The sequence below is a fragment of the Natrix helvetica genome, assembly GCF_964273705.1.
Source record: "Natrix helvetica genome assembly, chromosome: 1".
Lineage (NCBI taxonomy): Eukaryota > Metazoa > Chordata > Lepidosauria > Squamata > Natricidae > Natrix > Natrix helvetica.
In genome coordinates this window covers 56,474,542-56,496,970 of record NC_138548.1, presented here as the reverse complement: position 1 = coordinate 56,496,970, position 22,429 = coordinate 56,474,542, and the positions used below count along the sequence as shown (strand labels likewise).

Below are 22,429 nucleotides of genomic sequence, written 5' to 3'. Positions count from 1 at the left end.
AGCTTTCAGGGAAGCCTCCTGAAGGTCCTAAAGGTTCTGGAGGACTAAAAACAGCCCTACGAGCAAACCGGAAGTCTGTTCCCGAACTTCTGGTTTGCCCGTAGGGCAGTTTTTTGCACTCCAGAGGCTTCAGGGAAGCCCCTGAAGCCTCCAGACGGCCTCCAGTGGGGAGGGGGAGGCTGTTTTCGCTTCTGGAGCCTGGGGAGGGCAAAAAAAGCATGCAAAAATGGGGGGTTGTGCCTGTCATGCGCGCATGTTGGGAGGGTCGCGCATTGCATTATGGATGCGGCACACCTGCACACAACCCCCCTGTGATCCCCCCACTTATGGCACACGAGCCAAAAAAGGTTCGCCATCACTGGACTAGATGATCTCTAAGGTCCTTTCTAATCTTTAAGTGTTATCACTCTATAACTCCTAGTGGCTGCATCAATGCAGTTACCTGTCAATGCTACTGGGATGGTTTGCATTACCTCCTTTCAATATTTTGTTTTATTCTATAATTATACTTAATAGCTTTAAGATTGCCAGGCTGTCACATATGAGTGAATAACAACCCTAAATTGGCACTGCTAAGATTAATCTGCTGCCACCTACTGATGTTGTAGGTTAGCTTACCCTTATCTAGTAATAATACTACATCACAAGATAATAATTTGATCTTACCATCGATGGCAGCAGTATGTGTCTTTCCTGGGGCAATAGTGCGAATCTTGTAGAAAGAGAGTTTCTTGGCCAAAGTGAAAGTTGTAGCATATGGGATTTCTTGATAAGCCTATGAGAAGACATCAATTTTATAAAACCAATGCATGATTCTGTATATGCTCACACTTTAATCAAGAACGGTGCATGCAAAGCTTGAGAATGTCTTAATATCACAAGACTCTTTGTAAGAAAAGCAAAATTTATTGGTTCTTGGATAGGTTTTGCAAACATGCATAAAATTATTTCTAGAAATTGTAAACCATATTCCTTTGCCCCCCTTGGATTCTTTTTTATCTGTTAACAAATATTTGTTATGAATTTTTAAAATTATATTTATAAGTACATGTCATGAAAACATTATTTCCCTAGTTTCATACAAGGCCACTCACATCATGATTAATGATCCCTGAAGTGCATTGGTTCAGGCCTAGCTTGTTGAATTCATTCAGACCACAGGCCAACACCTTGCCAGCTTGTGTGAGGAGAAAGGTTCCATCACTGCCACACTGGACTGAGACAATATGGGAAGTCTTTTGAATTTCTACCTAAAAAAGAAATATGTAAGACACCTCAACAACTAAACACAGTTGCTGCAGAGAGTCAGGGTTTTTTTAATATAGAAGATCCTAGTTTCTTGACACCTGGAGTAGGAAAATAACAGTTGTGGAAAGAATCAAAGCCCTTCCTTCTAGTCTGCTACATGACAGAGAAAAGGCTTTGGTAACAAGAACTCACAATTCAGAATACAATGATGATTTACAAAATAAAGGCAAACTGTTGTCCATTGCAGCAATTTGAAATATAAGAATCATACAGTTAATCTTCAACTTACAACCATAATTGAGTCTAGAATTACACTCATAAGTTGTTGCAGTTGTAGGTTGATGCATCACATGACTGGTCCAGTTTTTTGCAGCAGTCGATAAGTGAATGCCACAGACATTAAGCAAACGGTGTGGTCATTAAGCAAGTCAATTTTCTCCAACTGACGTTTTTACCAGAAATTGAAGTTAACAATGGAAACTGGCAAAAAAGTCAAAAATCACAGTCAGGTGACCCAGCAAGTGACCATAAAGGGGAGCTGGCACCAACTGTCCAAATGTGATCACATGCCTGCAGAGTGTAAATATATATGTATATATCCATCATAACTTTGAAAACAAGCCATTAAGTAGCTTTTTTGGGGGATGGGGATATAAATATGAACAGTTGTTAAGCAAATGGTCAGAAATCAAGGGCTACTTGTATAGAGTATATTAAATGAAAAAGGACAAACGTTTTTTACAAGTAACACTTGGAACACCTATAATGAAAACCTCATATCAATTTGGCACTTTAAAAATTACCCTATTTTTCGGAGTACAAGGCGCACCGGATAAGACACACAAAGATTTTTAAGAGGCAAATTTAAAAAAAAAAAGTTTTTGCACTTTGCAGACCTCCCAAAAATGGGCCTATTTTTTGGTCAAAAAAGAGCATGCATAGCCTTTAGGAGGCTTGTAGAGTGCTCCTGGGGGCTGCCTCCCCCAAAACGAGCAAAAAACAGCCCATTTTTCACGAAAACGGTCCCGTTTTTTGTCAAAAAAAATCGCATGCATAGCCTTTAGGAGGCTTATAGATTGCTCCTGGGGCCTGGGGGCGCAAAAATGAGCAAAAACCAGCCCATTTTTTGCTCATTTTTGCCCTCCCCAGCCCCCAGGAGCACTCTGGAAGCCTCCTAAAGGCTATGCACAGACATTTTTGTAAAGGGGCGGGGTTTCAGGATTCCAAAAATGCTGTAAGATGCACCCAGATTTTCACCCTCTTTTTTGAGGGAAAAGGGTGTGTCTTATACTCTGAAAAATATGGTAGTACTTTCAATTTAAAAGAAAAGCAAGGATAGGATAAATCTTTATCTAGAACCATGGAGATAATCAGAGCAGATGTGCCTGGTTAGTTATGTAAAGCAATACTTCTTCTATCTGTCATCTGTTTTATATAGGAGAAGGTAAAATAAAGTCATATGGAAAGATTTGTATTCAGAATATAGTTCTCTTTTCATTTAAAATATTTATAAAATCACCTATATTCCTTTTTTTAAAAAATATTATCATGATTTAAAGTACAAAAGAAAATTAAAATTGGGGAAAATGGGGAAGGAAAAAGGGAAGAGAAAGAAATATAGGGGTAAAGGAGAAAAAGGAAAAAATATTGACTTCTGACTGGGTGTAGTAGAATAATAACATTACAACCTCAACTTTTTACTTTTACATACTAATATGTACTAGCCAACCCTATAACAATGAATGTATCTAATTAATAAAACCCAGAGTCAAAATTTCATTTTTTCCATTTCGAGTACAAAATATATGCTCATCTTCTACCTAACTCTGCATGGCTCCCAAACAAAAATTCTTTTCCCTTATCTGTATTAATTTTTAAAACCTTAATAGAAACTTGTTCTTAACATACTGAATTGGAAAGAAAATGTCTCAAGACTGAATTATTCTAGAAACGCAGAAAATACAGTCAAATTCAATCCGTTTTACCTTTTGTGGGATGGAGTGATCCTCTTCTGAATCCAAACCCAAACGGCCTATATTTGGGGACAAACAATAATGATGAGTACGGGTAAGATTCAAAGAAAGCTGTCAATCTACCTTTCCAGAAGCAGAAATCCTCGTTTAATCTGGTCTATCATGATAGTGTGCCAATAAACTTTATTTCTATCAGTCATTAATCTTTCCAAAGATTAAAAACTGCCTATAAAGTAACCTACCATATTCTCCACAGCCCCATGTGTAGACCTCACGATTTCGTGTCAGCACTGCCACATGATTATCTCCACAGGAAACCTGTTCCACCGGATTACTGGAAAAAAAAGAGATCTGCCGGGGTTCCAGGACCTCAGACCCAAAAGCCTTGTCAACACCAATGCAGCCATAGTAATCTGAACCAAAGGCAAAGGCTTGACCTTCACCTGCATGAAAACAAGGCATATATGAATAACAGAGGATGTACTTAAAAATCCAATGGTTCTCTTCCTCTTTAATACAGGGAGAATTTAACTACAGTGCAATCTAATTACTTTGATCAAGCCAAGTCCATTGTGGCTTAGTTTACTACAGTATCCTACACTCTGGACCATATTTGAATTATATAGACTGCCACTTATAATTGATATATATTTTTAATCTTTGCTTCTGTTTCATTTTAATGATTTTACATACTCAATCACAAAACACAATATAAAAGCCAATGTACTAGTATTTCAAAGAACACAAAACAAATATAAGTTGGCTTTTGGAAGTTGTCCTAATTCAGCAGCTGCAGGTTTGTCTGTTTTCCAGATTTATCAATACCTGAATATTACATATTCTCTTGTATTTGGGGTATTTTCTCTTTTAGCTAATACACTTGCATTTCAAGGGCTACCATGTTACCTATGTCTCTCACCTGTAATGCAGATTGTAAAGTCATCCCCACACGATACTTGACGAATAGCTTTGCCCTGCAATTTTTCCACATGCTTAGGCTGCCGATACGAAGCTTTATCTCCATGTCCCAATTGCCCATGCAGTTTAGTGCCTCCCTGCATGTTCTATTTAAAAATACATTTGATAAAGTGGTTTAAGAGCCATGATATATTGTTAACGAAAAGAAACTAAAATAAATAATATGCAGTATCGAGGAACCAGAAACACCTCTATATTCCTTTGTGTTTCCACAGGATGAAGTGGCTTATTCTTGCTTCAGCACCTAAATAATAATTATAAGGTTTTTTTTGTAGGTGTCCTATGGAATGTTGCTCCAGATAACCATCTAAATTTTGGGATGCTTTTTGGAAGATGTGGGATGTGGAGAAAGAGAAAACATCTTGATATTTGGAACCTTTCTTATAGTAGGCAAACTCACTGAATGAGGGAATACTACTTAGGTACCCCACAGATGGAGTAAAGATAGACATGTGTATTGTTTGATTACCGTTTCCCCGAAAATAAGACCACCCCAAATAATAAGCCCAATCAGGCTTTTGAGTGCATGCACTAAAATAAGTCCTCCCTCAAAAATAAGCCCTTCTCAAAAATATTGCAACACAGCAGCAGCCATGAGGTGACCACGCTCGCCGCTTCCTGTGCCTCAAAAATAATAAGACCTCCACAAAAATAAGGCCAAGCGCTTATTTCGGGGAGTCAAAAGAAAACAAGACCTTGTCTTATTTTCGGGGAAACACGGTATGTAATAGTATCAGATATCAACAGTGAACATTAAACTGGGAATCCCTTCCTTAAATGTACACTAACATTTAATATGACTTACATTTAATATGAGTTAAATTCCATTTTATATTGTTTTCACATACATATGTCTCTTATGTCTTTTTTTCCACAAGATAAGGCTACTACTTATAGTGACTGAATATTATTTCCAGCATTATTTTAATATCTATTTGGCATGAGGTCTGTTCTGCCTGAGTTCAAGTGCTGGTTGGAAAGCCCTCTACAGATTTGACCATTAGCACTTCTGGCATAGTCTTCTCCAGGTACAATCAGCCCATCCAACATAGTGTACAAAAATGCTATGGCTACCCACTCATGAGAGAGATGAGAAGATTGGGAACTATTATTAGTGGCGAACTCTCCCCATGGAACAACTTGCCCCATGAGGTTGAAGTAGCCCCCGTTTTTTCAGTCTTACGTAAGTTGGTCAAAGCAGTCTTCTTTTGTAGGACATTTGGTTAAGAAGATTTTAAAAGAAGATAGCAAGAGTTATCATTTTAGGATTATAATAATGTTTATGACAATACAGTATTACACTTATTACGCCACTAAGCCACCTACAGCTGCCACAAATAGGTGGAATATCAATCACTTAAAATAAATAAAATATTAATCTCTAGAAATACTTATTTCCTTCTAGCTGATAAATTGGGCCAAAGGCTATTTAGTTTGCAGTTCCACTTGGAGGCTCATGTATTTGGGACATGAATGGATATAAATGTAACTGCTGTTTCTTTACTCAATTGGAGAGGCCAATGTGATCTGTCATAATGAACAAGATGCAAATTCCTAGTAGCACTTGATCCTTTCGTTGATGGCAGATGTGAAAGAATAATGTTTTGTAGAATCCCTCCCCCCGCAACCTTCCCAAATTCTTTTAACACTTACCACCCAAGTATAGAGCTCTTTCTCCACTGTTACCACTGCAAAGTGAGTGTTTCCTGCACAGACCTGCCGTGCACTGCAGCCATTTTTAATAACATCCAGCTTCTGAGGAGTGGACTTTCCACCTCCCCATACATATACTTCACTAGTGCGTGAAGTCACCACTGCAATAGGTGCTTCATTCATAGTACTTGTTCTGTAAATCACAAGAGATCTGTATGGATACACTGTTTACCATGAGCTGCTTTTCTAAGCCTCTAAAGAGAAGATAGATGGGAAAATTTTAATTTCCAGATTCCATGCAAAAACACTTCATATAAGTGCTAAGAGTTTTCCATATATATAAATATACATTGGCATGCATTATGCTCAGAGGCTAGACAGACAGCATGGAAACGTGGAAGAAAGCAGCATGTGGTAACACAAAAATCAGAAATCAATTTGAAGACACATATATACATTTTTTGAATTTTTAAAGGCAGCGACATGAATAAACTTATGAGAAGGGTGTACAAATACATTGATAAATTAAACCATTGATATTTTTAGCTGTATATGTAAATTGTTCAGTAATATAGCACAATTTATAAGTAGGGACTGATGTAAAGTAAATGGAAATTTAAAGTAAATGATGGGCATGGTTAACAATAAAAGTAAAATTAAATATAACAATAGTTTAACACTTGCATATTTTACAGTTAAAATGTCTTAAAGCATTCCTTTATAGCAATTATCTACCAAGAAAAGCTATGCAAAAGATTAAGTGAGGAACAGTCAGTTTCAGGTGATCTATGCTTGGACCAAAAGACATGCCTGCGGTCTGTGTGCAAACTGAACCACCAGGACCTCCAATGTGTATTGGAGGTCTATGCCTAGGCATAGAGCCAGAACACACACATCAGGGCATAAGTATTCCAGGGTTGGAGACAATGGAGGAAAGGCAAAGGCATTGTTAGTGGCACTAAAAGGGGTAGAAATGTGCTAGGGAAATAGGGCAGACAGCTGGTTGGATTACACCATTCCTGATGCAATATTTGATGGCAATAGCAATAGACTTCGATACCGCTTCCCAGTGCCTTACAACCCTCTCTCTAAGTAGTTTACAGAGTCAGCATATTGCCTCCAACAATCTGGGTCCTCATTTTACCGACCTCAGAAGGATGGAAGGCTGAGTCAACCTTGAGCCTGGTGAAATTCAAACTGCCAAATTACAGGCAGCAGGCAGGCAGCAGAAGTAACCTGCAGTACTGCACTCTAACCACTGTACCACCTCAGCTCAATACCTACAAGAAAATAAAAGAAGACCCTGGGAAGCTTGGAAGAAAAGATAACTGACTGTTTGAGTTATGCTGCACTTGAATTGAAGATGCAGCAGTGGAATTCAAGCATGGAAACAGCTAAAAGAGGTAAGGGCAAGTATGATGCTGACTAATGCTGAGGCCATGAAAAGGAGGAGGCAGAGAGAAAGAAGGCAGATATATCAGCTTTGCCTACCCACCCTGCAATACCTCTTCAGATACCTACTACTTTATTATCTAGATTGTCCCCTTCCGCTGTATAAACACATGCACACAGAGATAGGTTAGGATAGTCTTTGGAGCAGTGGAGGGAGCCTTCCAAAGAACACAGCTGTTTTAACACTTTTGGGAGAGGAGTTTTGCTCATGCTAAGATACTTCAGAGACAACTATTTTCTTCTGTTCTATTCTTCAACACGTATTCCTTTACCTTGGACGTTTGTTTGGGCCATTAAGAAGTGCAACTTTTTCCTCCATATCCCTGCCAGGAAGAATAAACAGTAAGAACGGTGCATCAATACAGCTTTTTCCAAAGGAATCATTACATGATTTAATGACACTGCAAATAACTCTTTCATAAAATTGTATTGCAAGCTACAGTGTCTGTCTGTAGTAAATATTGTAATTTCTACATAATGTTACTCAATGCCTGAAATACACAATATCCATAACACACATAGATTAGTATAGCCTGTATAAACAATGGACATGCTTCAGTGCTGTGTTTTTAACTATGTAAATTGGGGACTCCCATAAACAGGAAATGGGGGAAGTCAATTTGCCATTCTCCTCAGCCCCTACGTTCTCAAAAATTTTGTTCCCAAGGATTGTGGGACACTTTATTGCCTGAAAGATGTAAGGAAAAGAAGAAATTGACAAAAGTTGCCATCCTACGTTTAAAAAAAAAAAAACTTTTCTGGAAAAGTGTTCCCTCCAGAAACATAATATATCCCTGGAAGGGATATATTATGTTTCCAGAGGCACTAATCCAGACCAAACGTAAGAGTTTATTTGTCAGTTTAATTTGGAGACCAATATTGAATTTCTACACCTAGAGGCAAAGAAAGATAAACAAGTGAAACTAGTATAGGGCCTGGAACATGAAAAAACAAAACAAAAATCCAATCCTGAGAATTAGGTCACAAAACAATCACAGAACCGTACTACAAATAAGGTTGTAAGGAGTGCTAGATTATCTGAAAGAAGCCAAGGGAATGAAGGGTCCAACCAGCCAAGTGATTTTGTCACTTGAGCCAAGCAGACAATGGACCACATATCCTCCTCCCCAAGTGAAAGCCAGCCAAATACTGGCTTTGATATGAAGGCACAAGATATGGAATATCTCACAGGCACCTCCCCCATTCATGAAATTAGAAATGTAATGGCAGCAAAATAATTGACTAATAATTTGCTGCCTCACATTTAACTGATAAGTTGTGTTGTTAATTTAGTTATGCCAATTTGGCTTATTTTCTCACACTACAATTATAAATCTAATGTAGATTTTAACTTGTCTCAAGGCTGTTGCCTAAAAATATATAGCGTTTCACATAACTAATTTGTCAGGACAATTTTTTTTATTTTAATATTTTATACTTCATATATGATCTACTTTGATTTTTTTCAAATGAAGTAAAATAGAGGCTGCAGTAATCTAAAAACTTCCACTGTGTTACATATTATTCACCATCTTTAACTAATAAATTAATCTCAAACAATACTGATCCATGGACAGAAAGTTTGAGAAATGTTTCCCTATTTTATTCCCCTCTTAACAGTGAAAGACTGTTACTCTTTTTGAAAGAAAATTTTCTATATCATGTCAGATAGCATAGGTAAGGTTTCTGATAACTGGAGTGGGGGATGGGAGGGATTTATAGGGACATTGTAACAGTTGGATTTAAGAGATACAAAGTCACTGTGCTAACCTCCATATTATTTTATTTCAAGATCTAGATCATCTGCTATCAGTATGCACCTCATCAGCCATCTTCATAGCTCTACTGCAAGTATAACAATTGGCTTCATTGAATAAACACACCAACTAATGGATCCTTTTTGATAGCATGGATTGCAAAGGTCTACTCTAATGATTAATCCCTCTAGCAAGTTGTCTCCTCTACATAAGGCTTAGATATTTACACTAACACTAATAGAATTACTATCCTCCATTAATAATAATAATAATAATAATAATAATAATAATAATAATAATAATAATAATAATAATAATAATAATAATTTTATTTGATTAGCCGCAACCCTCTCCCGAAGGACTCGGGGAGGCGTACAATCAAAACGGATAAAAATACACATAAGACAAACAAAGAACAGAGACATATACATATGTGCATGGAGGAGAGTTGACTTATAAGTGAAAGACAATTAAAAACACAATTTAAAATCCCCTTAAATAAAATTACTAAATTAAAAAACCCATCAGGAGCATTACGAAGTTATGGTTGAGCCAGGCCAGCTATTTGGAAAAGGTGGGTCCTGAGCTTGACACGGAAGGAGCGGAGGTCAGTAGTGGTCCTAATATCCGGGGGGAGGTCATTCCACAGGGCTGGGCCCGCCACAGAGAAGGCTCTGCTCCTAGGCGCCGCCCCCATGGCACTGTCTGGTGGACGGCACCTGGAGAAGTCCCTCTCATTAATATTATAGCATCTCCTATGAATATATGACAATATTCCTTCGTAGTTTGTTGTGAAAGTTCAAACTGCATTTACTACATGATTACTGAAAAGCAATAAATAAGAAGCATATTTCAAATGTTTTAACAATATCTGACTACTACAGAACTTGAGTGTACATTAGATAGAAAACTGCTATCATGAATACTGAACTGATTACATACTACTATAAACATTGTAAGAGGACAGCAGTGTAAATCTATGCAGCAAAAATCAGAAGGAATCTGTAGCATGCTTTCCTAGTAGCAAATTCTATTATAAGGCATAGGTTTTTTGATTTTGCATAAACTTGTATACAAGTTTATGCCTTTTAATGAAATGTGTTAGGAAAGCACTCCTCCTCCTCCTCCTCTTTTTTACTATTATAATTTTATAAATACAACTAATCAGAGGATGTTGGTCCACTAATTTTTTTAGCATACATTTATTTCTCTAAATATAATCCAATATATTTTATACATTAAATAGAAGTCTGAGATAAGCTAGGTAAAACTGAAAAAAAGAAATTTGTATAACGCTATGTATAACTCAGTTTCCAATTTAAATAATCTATGCTTTCAATATTCTTATTTTTAACTCAGTGCCGCAAAGAACTCAGGAGTGTCATTTAATCTTTAATAAAGCAGTTGGCTCAACAGATGCACCAGTATGATCAGGCAATACAAGGTTGTATGGTATCTTCTAACATGTACAGACCCCCACGCCCGCACACACACAAAACCTGTTTATGTCTAATATTTACCTCCTGCGCTTCTTGATAAATGGACTCTCAAGTAGCTCATCAGCAGTAGGCCTCTTCTCTGGATCCTAAAAGAGGTGAGTGACAGATCACTCCCTAAGAAGAGGGATCATTTTTCAAATCTTAAACTCTAGGACAATAAGTTACATCTTTGTGGTCTATTTCCATTTCCCCAAACACAGCAAATCAAAAGCACCATAAAATGAGCAGAATGCTCAGATAGTTTAATAGTGCTTATGTTACTGCAGTATCCAAGGAGGACACTTAACTATAAAGCTAAATGACAACAAAAGTGGAACCCTAAGTGCAGGAGCAAGGAGCCAACTAAATCTCATTTATTGTTCTTCCTCTCTTCTTACAGATTTCCAAACAATGCATGGCAACTGTTTAGTGTTTAAATGAAGTGTTTTATTTTAGCATTGAAACCAAAATTATTCTCACTGAATTTATAACTAGTGTGGGCTGTCACACTTGTTTTTCTGCTGAGAGAAAAAGAGATATAACTTCTACATTTCCTCTAATCCCTTCCAACCTATTCCTCTAAAATATTTGCCAACCCAGTTTGCCAAGAACAACAAGGCCTCATACTGACTTCAAAGTTAACACCAATACCAAGCTGGGGGGTGGGTTTGTCAGCGTGTGTGGGGAGGAATAACCCCCGGATTTGACTTATCTGCTAGAAAATAAAAAAATAGAATGGTTTTGCTAATTTACTGTTAGCAATTTTACCATAGAAATTTCCCTTCCACCTTGACGCAGAAAACCAAAGTAGATTGGTTGATTTTTTTAAAAAATACGTTTTTCTTCTATTTAAAGTAAACGTTCTTCAAGGTCAAACATGATTCTGGGATACTTCATAATTTTCATACTAAAAGGTAGTAGGCCGAAAAGATGAAAGAAAAAAACCATAATGGGAGAGGTTGCTAAAAGCCAGCCTTTTTTATATGTCTTTGGGGTGGGAAGGTACATTTCATTTTTATTTCTGGAAAAGATTATATATTTTGCTTTCCTTATGGTTAAAAAAGAACAATGAATGTGGGGCAACAAAAAAAGGAAGATAAACATTATTTGGTTTCTCTTTTTACAGTACATGATTTTTAAATGCAGTTAGGGAAAGGGGGAAACAATAGTACACCATCCAATCTAAAAAATGGAAAAATATTCAACATTGAAAAAAGATCTGAAAAGCCACACTATTCGTTCTTTCAATTTCCTACTCTAGAGAAAGCAAGTAGGCTTGATAAGGAGTTTTTAGTATCTAACAGCTGGTAAAAAGTTTCAAGGGCTCCTTCTCCACACTCTCTCAAACCAAAAACCGCCATCACAGAATGAAGGTAGCTCACCAACCTGATGAAGGCAGGAATGCACCGCTTGGATGAGATCCACAGAGTATAAGCTGGAATCAACCTCCATTGCCCGGTTTCCTTGCACAATCTTCACACAGAGGTTCAAGGGATTCTAAGAAAGAAAAAGCGAAATAATCTAAACCAGTCTTTCTCAAATTTGGCAACTTTTAAGATATATGGATTTTAATCCCCAGAATTCCCCAGCCAGTCATGCTGGATCTAAATGGAATAGGAGAAATTTCCTGAGGTGATGGTCTGTGAAACTGTATTTTTAAGTGTCTCAGCCCTGAATAAATTCCAATTTTATCTGTATTCCAAGATAGCAAGCAACTTCAGAAGAACAGTAGAAAGGCAAAGGGATCTCTATATGAGAATTTCATAGTTCACCTAGAACTTTCACTGTCATATGATATCTAAAATTGGAGTCACCCTCTCTTAATCACTCACCATAGGACAATGTAAACTAAAAAAGGTGATGCAGTGTTAACCCCGAGCATAGTTGTTCCATAGAGTGACTTACTGTTGCATCAAATGTTCTCTTCAAGGTAAGGAGTTCAAAAGCAACACAGCCAACTGCCCATATGTCAGACTTGAAATTATATTTTACTCCCTGGCAGAGCTCTGGAGACATGTAGTATGGAGTTCCTACCAACTACAAAACAAAAATATTAGAGATATTAGGTCAGTTATTCCATATCAAGCAGACACAATGCAATAAGTTCTAATTTGCTGTCCTTTTATCTTCTTCCCTCCCAAAAGCTCAGATTGGCTTTAGCATATTTGTAGAAAAGTAATCATTGAATCTTATCACATACATTTTCTCCTATTTACAACTAGAGCATCTACTTTTTCTTAATATAAAGTTTGAATCTTTAAAAGAGGGCAAACTGGAGCAAATGGTCAAAACAAAAAGATATCAAACAATTCTGCAATTATGCTAAACAAAATGGACAAAGAAAAAGATTTGCCAATGCCAACATAAACATTCTATCATTAGATGTATCATTTGATCAGTTTGTTATTTCTTTCAAACCCAGTCTTGGGAATATTTATTTATTTAGAGCGGTTTATATAGCCACTCAACTCAAGCAATGTAATTCTATGCAGCATACAAAAAGTTACAACAACAAATACAAAAGAGAGAGGAAATAGCACAGAGCATTAAAAGCAACTAATATAATAACACAGTGATTAGAACTCCTAGATATAACTCGTTCAATGGGGACTCTGGTGATCCTGACCCAAATGCCTAGTGAAAGAGCCAGGCCTTAAATGCCTTCCTAAAGGCCTACAGGGAGGAGAGCAGCCATATATTTATTTTAAAAATCTACTGGAAAATATGTAGATGTGAATTCAAAGAATTCAAATATCTGAATTGCCACAAAGAAGAGGCAGTCAAACTATTGTCCAAGGCACCTGAGGGTAGAACAAGAAGCAATGGGTGGAAAATAATCAAGGAGAGAAGCAACTTAGAACTGAGGAGAAACTTCCTGACAGTTAGAACAATTAATCAGTGGAACAGCTTGCCTCCAGAAGCTGTGAATGCCCCAACACTGGAAGTCTTTAAGAAGATGTTGGATAGCCATTTGTCTGAAACGATATAGGGTTTCCTGCCTAGGCAGGGGGTTGGACTAGAAGACCTCCAAGGTCCCTTCCAACTCTGCTATTGTATTGTATTGTATTGAATTGCAAATTTAGATACTTTTGTTAGAAATAATTCAGAAGAGGAAAAAGTAAGAAATAAACACTTGATTGTATTATTTGACGTGCATAAAGTCCCAAACAGCTGAATCATCATTATCATAATCATCACATTCATCCTGCGGCCACTTACAGTTTCAGCCATGGAATACTCAGAGTTCAGTTTTTTTGCTAGGCCATAGTCTCCCAGTTTTATGAGATTTGCTTTGGTGAGGAAGATATTCAAGGTCTTTATATCTCTAGGAAAGAAACATTTGAGATATAAATATTTATATCAACACACACTTTTTTTAAAAAATAACATATTCACTTTGTTAATACAGGTAGTCTTTGACTTACAGCAGTTCATTTAGTGACCATTCAGTTACATTGGCATGAAAAAAGTGGCTTATGACTATTTTTCATAGTTACGACCGAGGCAGCATCCACATAATCACATGATCAAAATTTGGATCCTTGGTAACTGACTCATATTTATGATTGTTGCAGTGTCCTGGGATCATGTGATGTAACCTTCTTACAAGCAGAGTCAATGGGAAAGCCAGATTCACTTAACAACTGTGGCACAAAAAGTCATAAAATAGGGCAAAATTCACTTCACAAATGTTTCACTGATCAACAAAAATTAGGGCTCAATTATGGTCACAAGTCGAGGACTATCTGTATTCTGAAGGCATTAATACTCTCTTCATGTGTACAATCTTTTTTTTTTCAGGGGTCCTAAACTTTATCATGTGATGCAAGCTGTTATTATTTTTTTAGTTTTAAAGCAGGCTAATCTAGTATTCTCAGTTAAATGTGTGTTAAAGTAGATACTAGAATCATTTCAAGTTGAAGTGCAATGAGGAAGCAGTCCTATATTCTTTCTGAGAGGGAGTCCCATGGAACTCAATGGGACCTAGACAGATATGCTTAGAATTACATAATAAAGCAGGAAACATAGATAAGGTAAATGCTTGGGGTTTATAGACAGTTAAAAAATAATGTTGTTTACAAAGCTCGTATCTAGAAGATCAATTTGGTATGTCCATAGAAAATAATGATTAACTTAAAAAAGTATTATTTTGTATCTAAATGTAAACATTCCCTCAAATTAAGTGTTTTAACTGCTGATTAGATAACACCCATGTTGGTTTTTTGACAACCATCCAGAAGAATTTGCTTTCGTTTGCTATTAGCTGCCCAGAGATGTTCAGAGATTGCAGCACATATGCTTAATAAATAATAGTGTTGCTATTGCCTTCTTCCCAGGTTAACCTATAGCCTTGGGATTTCCTAGTGGTTTCCATCCAAGAATTAATCAGATCTGATTCTCTTAGCTCCTTTCAAGATCAGCTGAGATTATCTAGGCCCTGCTATTTCCTTCTAACACCTATCTGTCTTTTCAAGAAGAATATGACAGCTTCAGTTAACTGTCGGAAATCCTTTTTGACCACTAGATTTCCAAGAGTTAGCTGACCCCATCAAACTTTAGTTTTTAGGGATGTGATATTATAACTCTCTTTTTCAAGAAAAGCTATTGCATGCATTAATTTTGTTCTGTAGGATATTTTTGTTGCTCTTTATATGCATTTGAATTACATATGATTGATTTAAAAACAAGAGAACAAAAATGCATTCTGCAAGTTTCTATAGTGCCAAAAAATTACACACTTAGAAAACTACTCATTCTGTGTCAATTATACTACACTCAGAAGCAGTTGCTTCTCTGTCTATATCTGAACAGTCATTTCATCACCAGGAGTCCGAACTGGAGTATAAAATAGGGATTGCATGTAGCACTTTATGGTTGATTTCATTCTTTATTAAGTAAACAAATTTAAATATTACACAAACCAATTGTGATACAATATGAATATATAGTATATATGTATAGTTTTGATTAATATACAAGATTACAAAATATGATCTTTATTACCATTTTTTTATCACAAAAAAATCTTCATCCGCTTAACTCACACCTTTATTATTAATGTATTATCATTCTTAATTATGAAAACTGCCAGGCAGTAAAATGCATTAAAAGATGTTAAGAAAAGAAATCAGATAATCGAAAGATATAGTACAGCAAATGCGTAACCTCAGAACAAGAGTCTTTATACAGACGGCCTTTAAAATAAGATAGAAGCTATTTCACTAGCTAATAATTTCCATACCATGCAGACAATCCTGAAGAATGGTTCATAAACCTTTTAATAATTAATTATAGTTTTATAAGCAGAAAATGAAAGGGGCAAAAAATATCTGAATTTTGTACATGTATGTTTATTTCTAAACCACTTTAATCTTATTCAAGACTTAATGGTTTAAAAGTAATGAATAGTTAAAGCTAGAATGTGTTGCTTCTTCATCTACGAGGACTAGAAGAATGCATTTCAATGTAATCCTTGATTTAAAAACAACATTTCAAAACTTTTATGAAGCATCCATGTAAAAGAACAAAATTGTTCAAATACTTCCACAATTTTTTTTAAAAAAAGTTTACTCAACAAACTATAACCCTCTTGGGCATTCATAAGAGTATCTGAAGCCTGTATTTCTAACTGTATCATTTTTACTCCAGAAGATTAGTTTTTTCCCTAGATTCTGCTACTTGAGAGTGTTATCACCAAAGAAATTCAGAATAAGAGGAGACAGTTAGAATGAATGTAAAGTCAATTTAGTATGGTTTCAGAATGGGATAACTTATCATTGTGAACAAGGTTTAATGTTATTATGGTCCAGTGGTTAAAAAGTTAATATGAAGCAAAATTATAAAATGTCAACAACAATTACAGAAAATAATATGGCAATCTAAATAGTTTGCTTTACAGTTATAATATTTATGTATTTCATTTACAAAGGTTTTTTTACAAGGAGTGCAAGATAATACACATGGTTTCTTCCCAATCCATTTTAACCTGACAACCAGCCTTTTGATGATACTTAGGCAAAGATGGCCCAAATTCATTCAATGAGCTTCACTGTAGAACAGGAATCTAAACCTACTTGAACTCTCTGTATCCATTAACTTTTTATATAATATGGAAACTATAAGTTGTAATTCAGTTAATATTATGAAAATGTTTGTCAGATAAATGATGCTGCAGAATATGGTCTTTCATATATTTGGTTGTATGCAATTTGAGGAACTCTCATTTAATTATATAGAAATATTTATCTGCCTTTCCTTTAGGAGAAATTTGTCAGAGTCAACAGACAGAATTTTTGTCTTCTTTTGCACCTAAATTAAAGTACCTGTGAAGAATTCCTTCTCTGTGGATACAGCTCACTGCTGATGCAAGTTGAAAGAGATACCACACTACCATCTGCAAAACCAACCAGAAGTTCACATATGAAAAAAAATGTTTTTAGGAGACCAGCACAGGAAATATTCTAATTGAACGTTTCTTTAGAAAATAGATTTTATCATTTAAGAGCAACTCAATATTGAGCACTTTTCTACAAAGTTACCTTTCTGGAATTATTAGTTCATAGTTTTCAAATGGATAATGGATGCTAAAGAAATTTATAACTTAATAACAAAAATAACTAACAGTATGAACTGAGATTTCCAGCTGTTGTAAAAAAATTCATGGTGGTCTTTACATCCCTTAATTCGAAGTTTCAGTTGTCAAACCACCACTCTATACTTTAAACATTTCTTTTAACATCTGTACTCTCTCATTGTCTACCTTTTACAGATATGTAAAATATTGGGCAACCATTGAATATAATCTGGGTCTTTATCATGAAGACCAAGAACATCTTATTTTAATAAAATGGCTTTTAAAAATAAGAAGGCTTTAAAGTGCTAAAGTTGCAATTCAAAGCATATTTTGGGACAGAAAATATGCCTCACTGGACACAGAGAACATACCACATATGTAATCACATTTTAAACTGATATAACAATAGCCGAATAATTGTATATATAAAAACAAATGCATGGATTTTTCTGCTTAGCAATTAGTTTTAGGAGTACAGAAAAAAATGTTCCATTCTTTTAAATATAAAATGTAGAAGAAAACAATTCTAAGAGTTGTGGCAGTAATAAACAAATTCTTTATTAAAGCTGTTAAGCTATAGTCATGTCACAGTAATCAAACAGACTCATAAATCCCCTAGAAAGCCATATCAAGTGTGGAATCTATTGTATCAGACAAATATTTCAAATGTACATAATACAAATATCCTCATTATTTATACTTTACTACACTGTCTCAGTGCAAGGCAATGGCAAAGGCAAGGTGCCCTCCATATAATCCATAAGAAATAAAAATCCATTTCACTACATAACTTGCTTACTCTACAGCAGTTGCTGGAGGGTGACACAACAATGCCTGCATGATATACTCACAAGCCTCTTGATGGCATTTGCAGAGTCCCTAATTTTTTTTAAATCCCTGAGATTATCAAATCTCACAAGACCTCAATATGAAAAAGACTTTCCCTTAAAACTTCTATGAATTCACATTTCTGCACAAGTACACACAAAATATCAGTATTCACAAAACTCATAAACTGTGATAATATGGTGCTGTTTGCGTTATTTTAACTTTTTTTAATTGTAGAGATTATTTGCTCCCTGCTGCTATACAGTTTGATGAACCCTTCTGAAAATATTGGACTACAGTTTCAATAATTCCTATACTGGCTGGAAATTATGACATCTATAGTTCAGCATGTCTGGAGGTAATCTGGTTGAGGAAGACTATCTTAAAACCAAATTAAAGGCCGATCAAGTGAATAAAAGAGAAGCAGACTCCCCTTTGTCTCCCAATGTTTTCATTACCTCTTCTTCAAACAATGTGTCTTTTTGTCGTAGGATCTTATCATAGAGATTTCCACCTGGAAGTAAGAAAGAAAAATATTGAGTTATAAATTTCACACATTATCTGTGTAATAAAAATCCCTCAGGGGATGTTAATGTTTTCCTAATTTTTTTCTATGGAAAAAAGTATTCTCATTTCTGCTCTATTCTTTGCTACTGCTGCCACCTTCAATCCAAACCTCAAAAGATGTTACAAATAAAGGTTCAATAAACTTGGGAAAATAATGAAATTTAAGTTTAAATAAATAACTATTTCTTTGATGCTAATAATCTGCAAAATTAATTAGAAAGTAAGACTGTAAAGTTTTGCAAAGTAAGAAAAATGTAATCCAAGATATTTAATACAGGAGAAGGGAGCACCATGTATGGCTTAAAATAAAAAGATTATTTCTCATTGTACTTTTAATTTTCTTTACTCTGTTTATTCTGCAAATCTCCTCAAATTGGCTGTGTATTTAGTACCACATCTTTCTTTTAGGTAGTTCTGATTCTAAGTGTCTCTTATTCAGCAACCACTACAGAGCATATATCTCTGAAACATAAATGGCAGTCCTGCAAGGTAAATCTGGTTTGATTGCATTTGTCAATCTACCTGTAGCTAACATTTGTAAACAAAGCACAGATTCTCTCTGTTCCATCTCTCAAGATGGAAGAGACTTTGCTCTTTACAAGACATTGTTCTCACCATTACAGTACTCCAGTTCAATCAGCAAAGTGTTGTTATCCATGAAATGATTGTAATAAGCAATGATATTATCATGTTGCAACAGAGCAAGAATAACGATCTCATTCAAAGCATCACGCCGCTCTTTTTCTGACAATCTGGTAAGATCCACTTCCTTCCATACTACAAGTGAATCGTCCTGCAATTTAAAAACCCTGCTTAGTTAGATGTATACGCCAGATAATTTACAAACATCTTAAAAATAGCATTTATTTCTTCAATCATCCAAAAATTAAATATGGGATTCAAATACTCATTCCTTATTTCTGATTCCAAGAACTAACCTTTTCAGTAATAATTGAATATTGCAGCTTTTCAGGCATATAATCTACAGTGGATAACAAGATGGTGAGGAAGTAGGAGTTACCTGTTATTCCAACCTCAGCTTTAAACAGTAAAAAAAATTCTATTTGATAAGCAATATCACTATTTGGTATCAATATCAAATTCTTGTGATATGACTCTAGGTTATCTAGTTAATTTATTAATTCTGGTAGCCACTGAAGCTATGTTAAAGATTTTCAACTTGTCTTTAATGAACCATTAAAAATATTTTAGATGTGGCATTCAAAAATTATCCACTCTTAGAAAATACACTTGTTAATGATGTTAAATAATTAATAGTCTGTAATTGCGTTATGAAAGATAGAAATCAAAGACCTGCCTGGAACTGTTTGAGCTGAAAACACACACTGTAAAAAAAGGTTTAAGGTTTAAGGTTTATTGAATTTATAGACCGCCACCTCTCCCCGTAGGGACTTGGGGGGAAAACATTTTTGCCTTCACATGTATTTAATTAACTGATTATACTTTATACATCTTTTTTCTCAGAAAACCAAAGAGATATCTTGGTAGGCAAATCCATACTGTACAGCCCAAATTTATCAGATTTCATGCGCTTTACTCAGATCAGAATCTATCTGCCTCTATCATGTGGATTCTTTAATAATCTTATTTAAAATGCCTTTCTTAAATGTTATGCTTGCTTTATAGTTTAGCCCTAGACTTTGCTAAAATGTAATGAAGCACTAGTTTTTTTTTTCCTTCTATACCAGGGGTGTCCAAACTTGGAAACTTTAAGACTTGTGGACTTCAACTCCTAGAATTCCCCAGCCAGCATGGCTGGCTGGGGAATTCTGGGAGTTGAAGTCCACAAGTCTTAAAGTTCCCAAGTTTGGACACCCCTGTTCTATACTGTTAATTTTTTTTGCCATGGAAAGGTAACTGTTGGAAAGGAAACAACTTTTCTGCGTCTTCAATATTTTATTTTCAAATGCCCACTTCTTTACTTTTCTAAAAACAAAGTTAAAGAAAAGAATATGCTAATGACCTTTCTTTCCTATGCTAAATGGCAGTTTGGGAAACAATTTAGCCAGGCAACACAGAATAAGAGCAACATTTATTTCTCCATTATCTGAATTCCTCATGCAGCAATTATTTTCAACTGAAAAAAATCATCTTCATAATCCCAACTCCATTGAGCAAGATGTTATTTTTTGTCCTTTATAATTGAAATAATCAATTCAGTCATGCTAATTTCAAAGGAAGTTAATCCAGATTTAAAAAAAAATTGAAGCCTTATATGCAAAAACATCCTGAACCCAGTCCAATCTTTAATATAACTGACATAATAAACATACATGAATTGTCAAAATATTTCAGAGTTTTGTTTCTTCTGTTGCAATTAAGAATTGTTACCTCTGCTACGTGATTTGCATAGTTATGAAGTGTCATGTGATATAACTTTTATATGAGAATGCATATTCCTTGAAGGAATCTATACTTCATTTATGCATCCCCCAACAGCATATAGTGTATGATCAACTAAAAAAAAACTGTATATGAAGTTCTGGGGCAAACTGTGGGAACCCAGTACAATAAAAGAATAAATATAAATAAATATATTGCCACCCAGAGTCACATTATTCAAGTTGAGTGGCCATAAATTGTTTTTAGGAAATAGTGAGGGAGACAAGGATTCATTATGCAAAGAGAGAACATTTTTCAAATAAATTCTGCAAATATATAATTCCATCCTTATTCACTTTCTATGTCATCTGAAGAAATATTTGTTCACTAAAACCTTTGTGTTGCTGAATTTTGTGCTTTACTATTTGATCCTATTTGACAGGGTTTTAAACTACTTAAATTGTGAATAGAATAGGATAGAATAGAATAATTAGGCCAAGTGTGATTAGACACACAAGGAATTTGTCTCTGGGTACATGCAAAGCAACAGAGTAATAATAATCATAGTACTACCAATAAGAGGGGGTAGTAAAGATGGTAAGAAGGATAATAGTAATATTACATCCATACAAAATGGGTAAATATATATAGGCATTAGACTCTATGATGGCAAAACCATGGCATGCGTGCCCGAGGTAGCACACAGAGCCATGTTGCCTGGCACGCACAGCATCACCCATTCCTCTTCCAAGTTTCTGACCTTTGTGCATGCAGCAGTGCAGGAAATTGGAAGAGCTGGCCTTCCGTTTTCCGGCATAAGCATGTGCACCGGACAGCTGATCGTCATGCCAGTAACCGGAAGACTAGCTTGCTGGTGCACACATGCCCCCTGGGTAGCTCCTCTTCCGGGTTGCGGCCCCAATGAGTGCGCACACACATACTCCCTTTTTAGCACTCAGTGCTAAAAAGGTTCGCCATCACTGCATTAGACAGTAGATAGTCCTCGACTTACAACAGTTCATTTAGTGAAAAAAGTGCCTGATGACCATTTTTCACACTTATAAGGACTGTACCATCACTATGGTCACATGATCAAAATTGAGATGCTTGGCAATTGGTCATAAATTCATGTTTATGACAGTTGTACTGTCCCGAGGTCATCTGATCATCTTTCCAATCTTCTGAGAGTCAATGGGAAAGCCAAATTCACTTAACAACTTATTTAACAACTGTCTTGCTTAGCATCATGATTTTAGGGCTTATTTGGAGTGCCTGAATAAGATATATAATAAATATATAAAATTATTTTATTTAAATACAGTATTGGAAATGGTAAAATTGAATCTGGGCCAGGCTAGTCAAGGTTTTGTTTTAGAAGCTGCTATTTTTGCTATGTGACACAAAAAGACACCATGTACAAACATGATCTTTAGATATGCATAAATTAGACCTCTACTATTAATATCTGCCTAATATGTAGAAGGAAGGTGATTTAGAAAAGAAGGGGACTACTAAGTACTGTACTTACAGCTTTTACTTTAGGGCCTTAAGTTTAGCTTCACAGTAAGTTGTTTACAA

The 22,429-nt window shown here is 35.5% G+C and overlaps 1 protein-coding gene across 1 annotated transcript in view; it reads right to left on the bottom strand.

Annotated features, from left to right (window-relative positions):
- Positions 1–22,429, bottom strand: part of NEK9 (NIMA related kinase 9) — a 35,572-nt gene that overhangs the window by 10,965 nt on the left and 2,178 nt on the right. Inside the window, exons 2-15 of the mRNA XM_081947926.1 lie at positions 19,124–19,301; positions 18,400–18,455; positions 16,863–16,933; positions 13,759–13,864; positions 12,445–12,576; positions 11,926–12,036; positions 10,582–10,646; positions 7,577–7,627; positions 5,853–6,045; positions 4,141–4,285; positions 3,464–3,664; positions 3,234–3,280; positions 1,095–1,250; positions 667–775 (exon numbers count right to left, since the gene is read on the bottom strand). Of these exons, the coding sequence (XP_081804052.1) occupies positions 667–775; positions 1,095–1,250; positions 3,234–3,280; positions 3,464–3,664; positions 4,141–4,285; positions 5,853–6,045; positions 7,577–7,627; positions 10,582–10,646; positions 11,926–12,036; positions 12,445–12,576; positions 13,759–13,864; positions 16,863–16,933; positions 18,400–18,455; positions 19,124–19,301 (1,621 nt within the window). The remainder of the gene's footprint in view (positions 1–666; positions 776–1,094; positions 1,251–3,233; positions 3,281–3,463; positions 3,665–4,140; positions 4,286–5,852; positions 6,046–7,576; positions 7,628–10,581; positions 10,647–11,925; positions 12,037–12,444; positions 12,577–13,758; positions 13,865–16,862; positions 16,934–18,399; positions 18,456–19,123; positions 19,302–22,429) is intronic.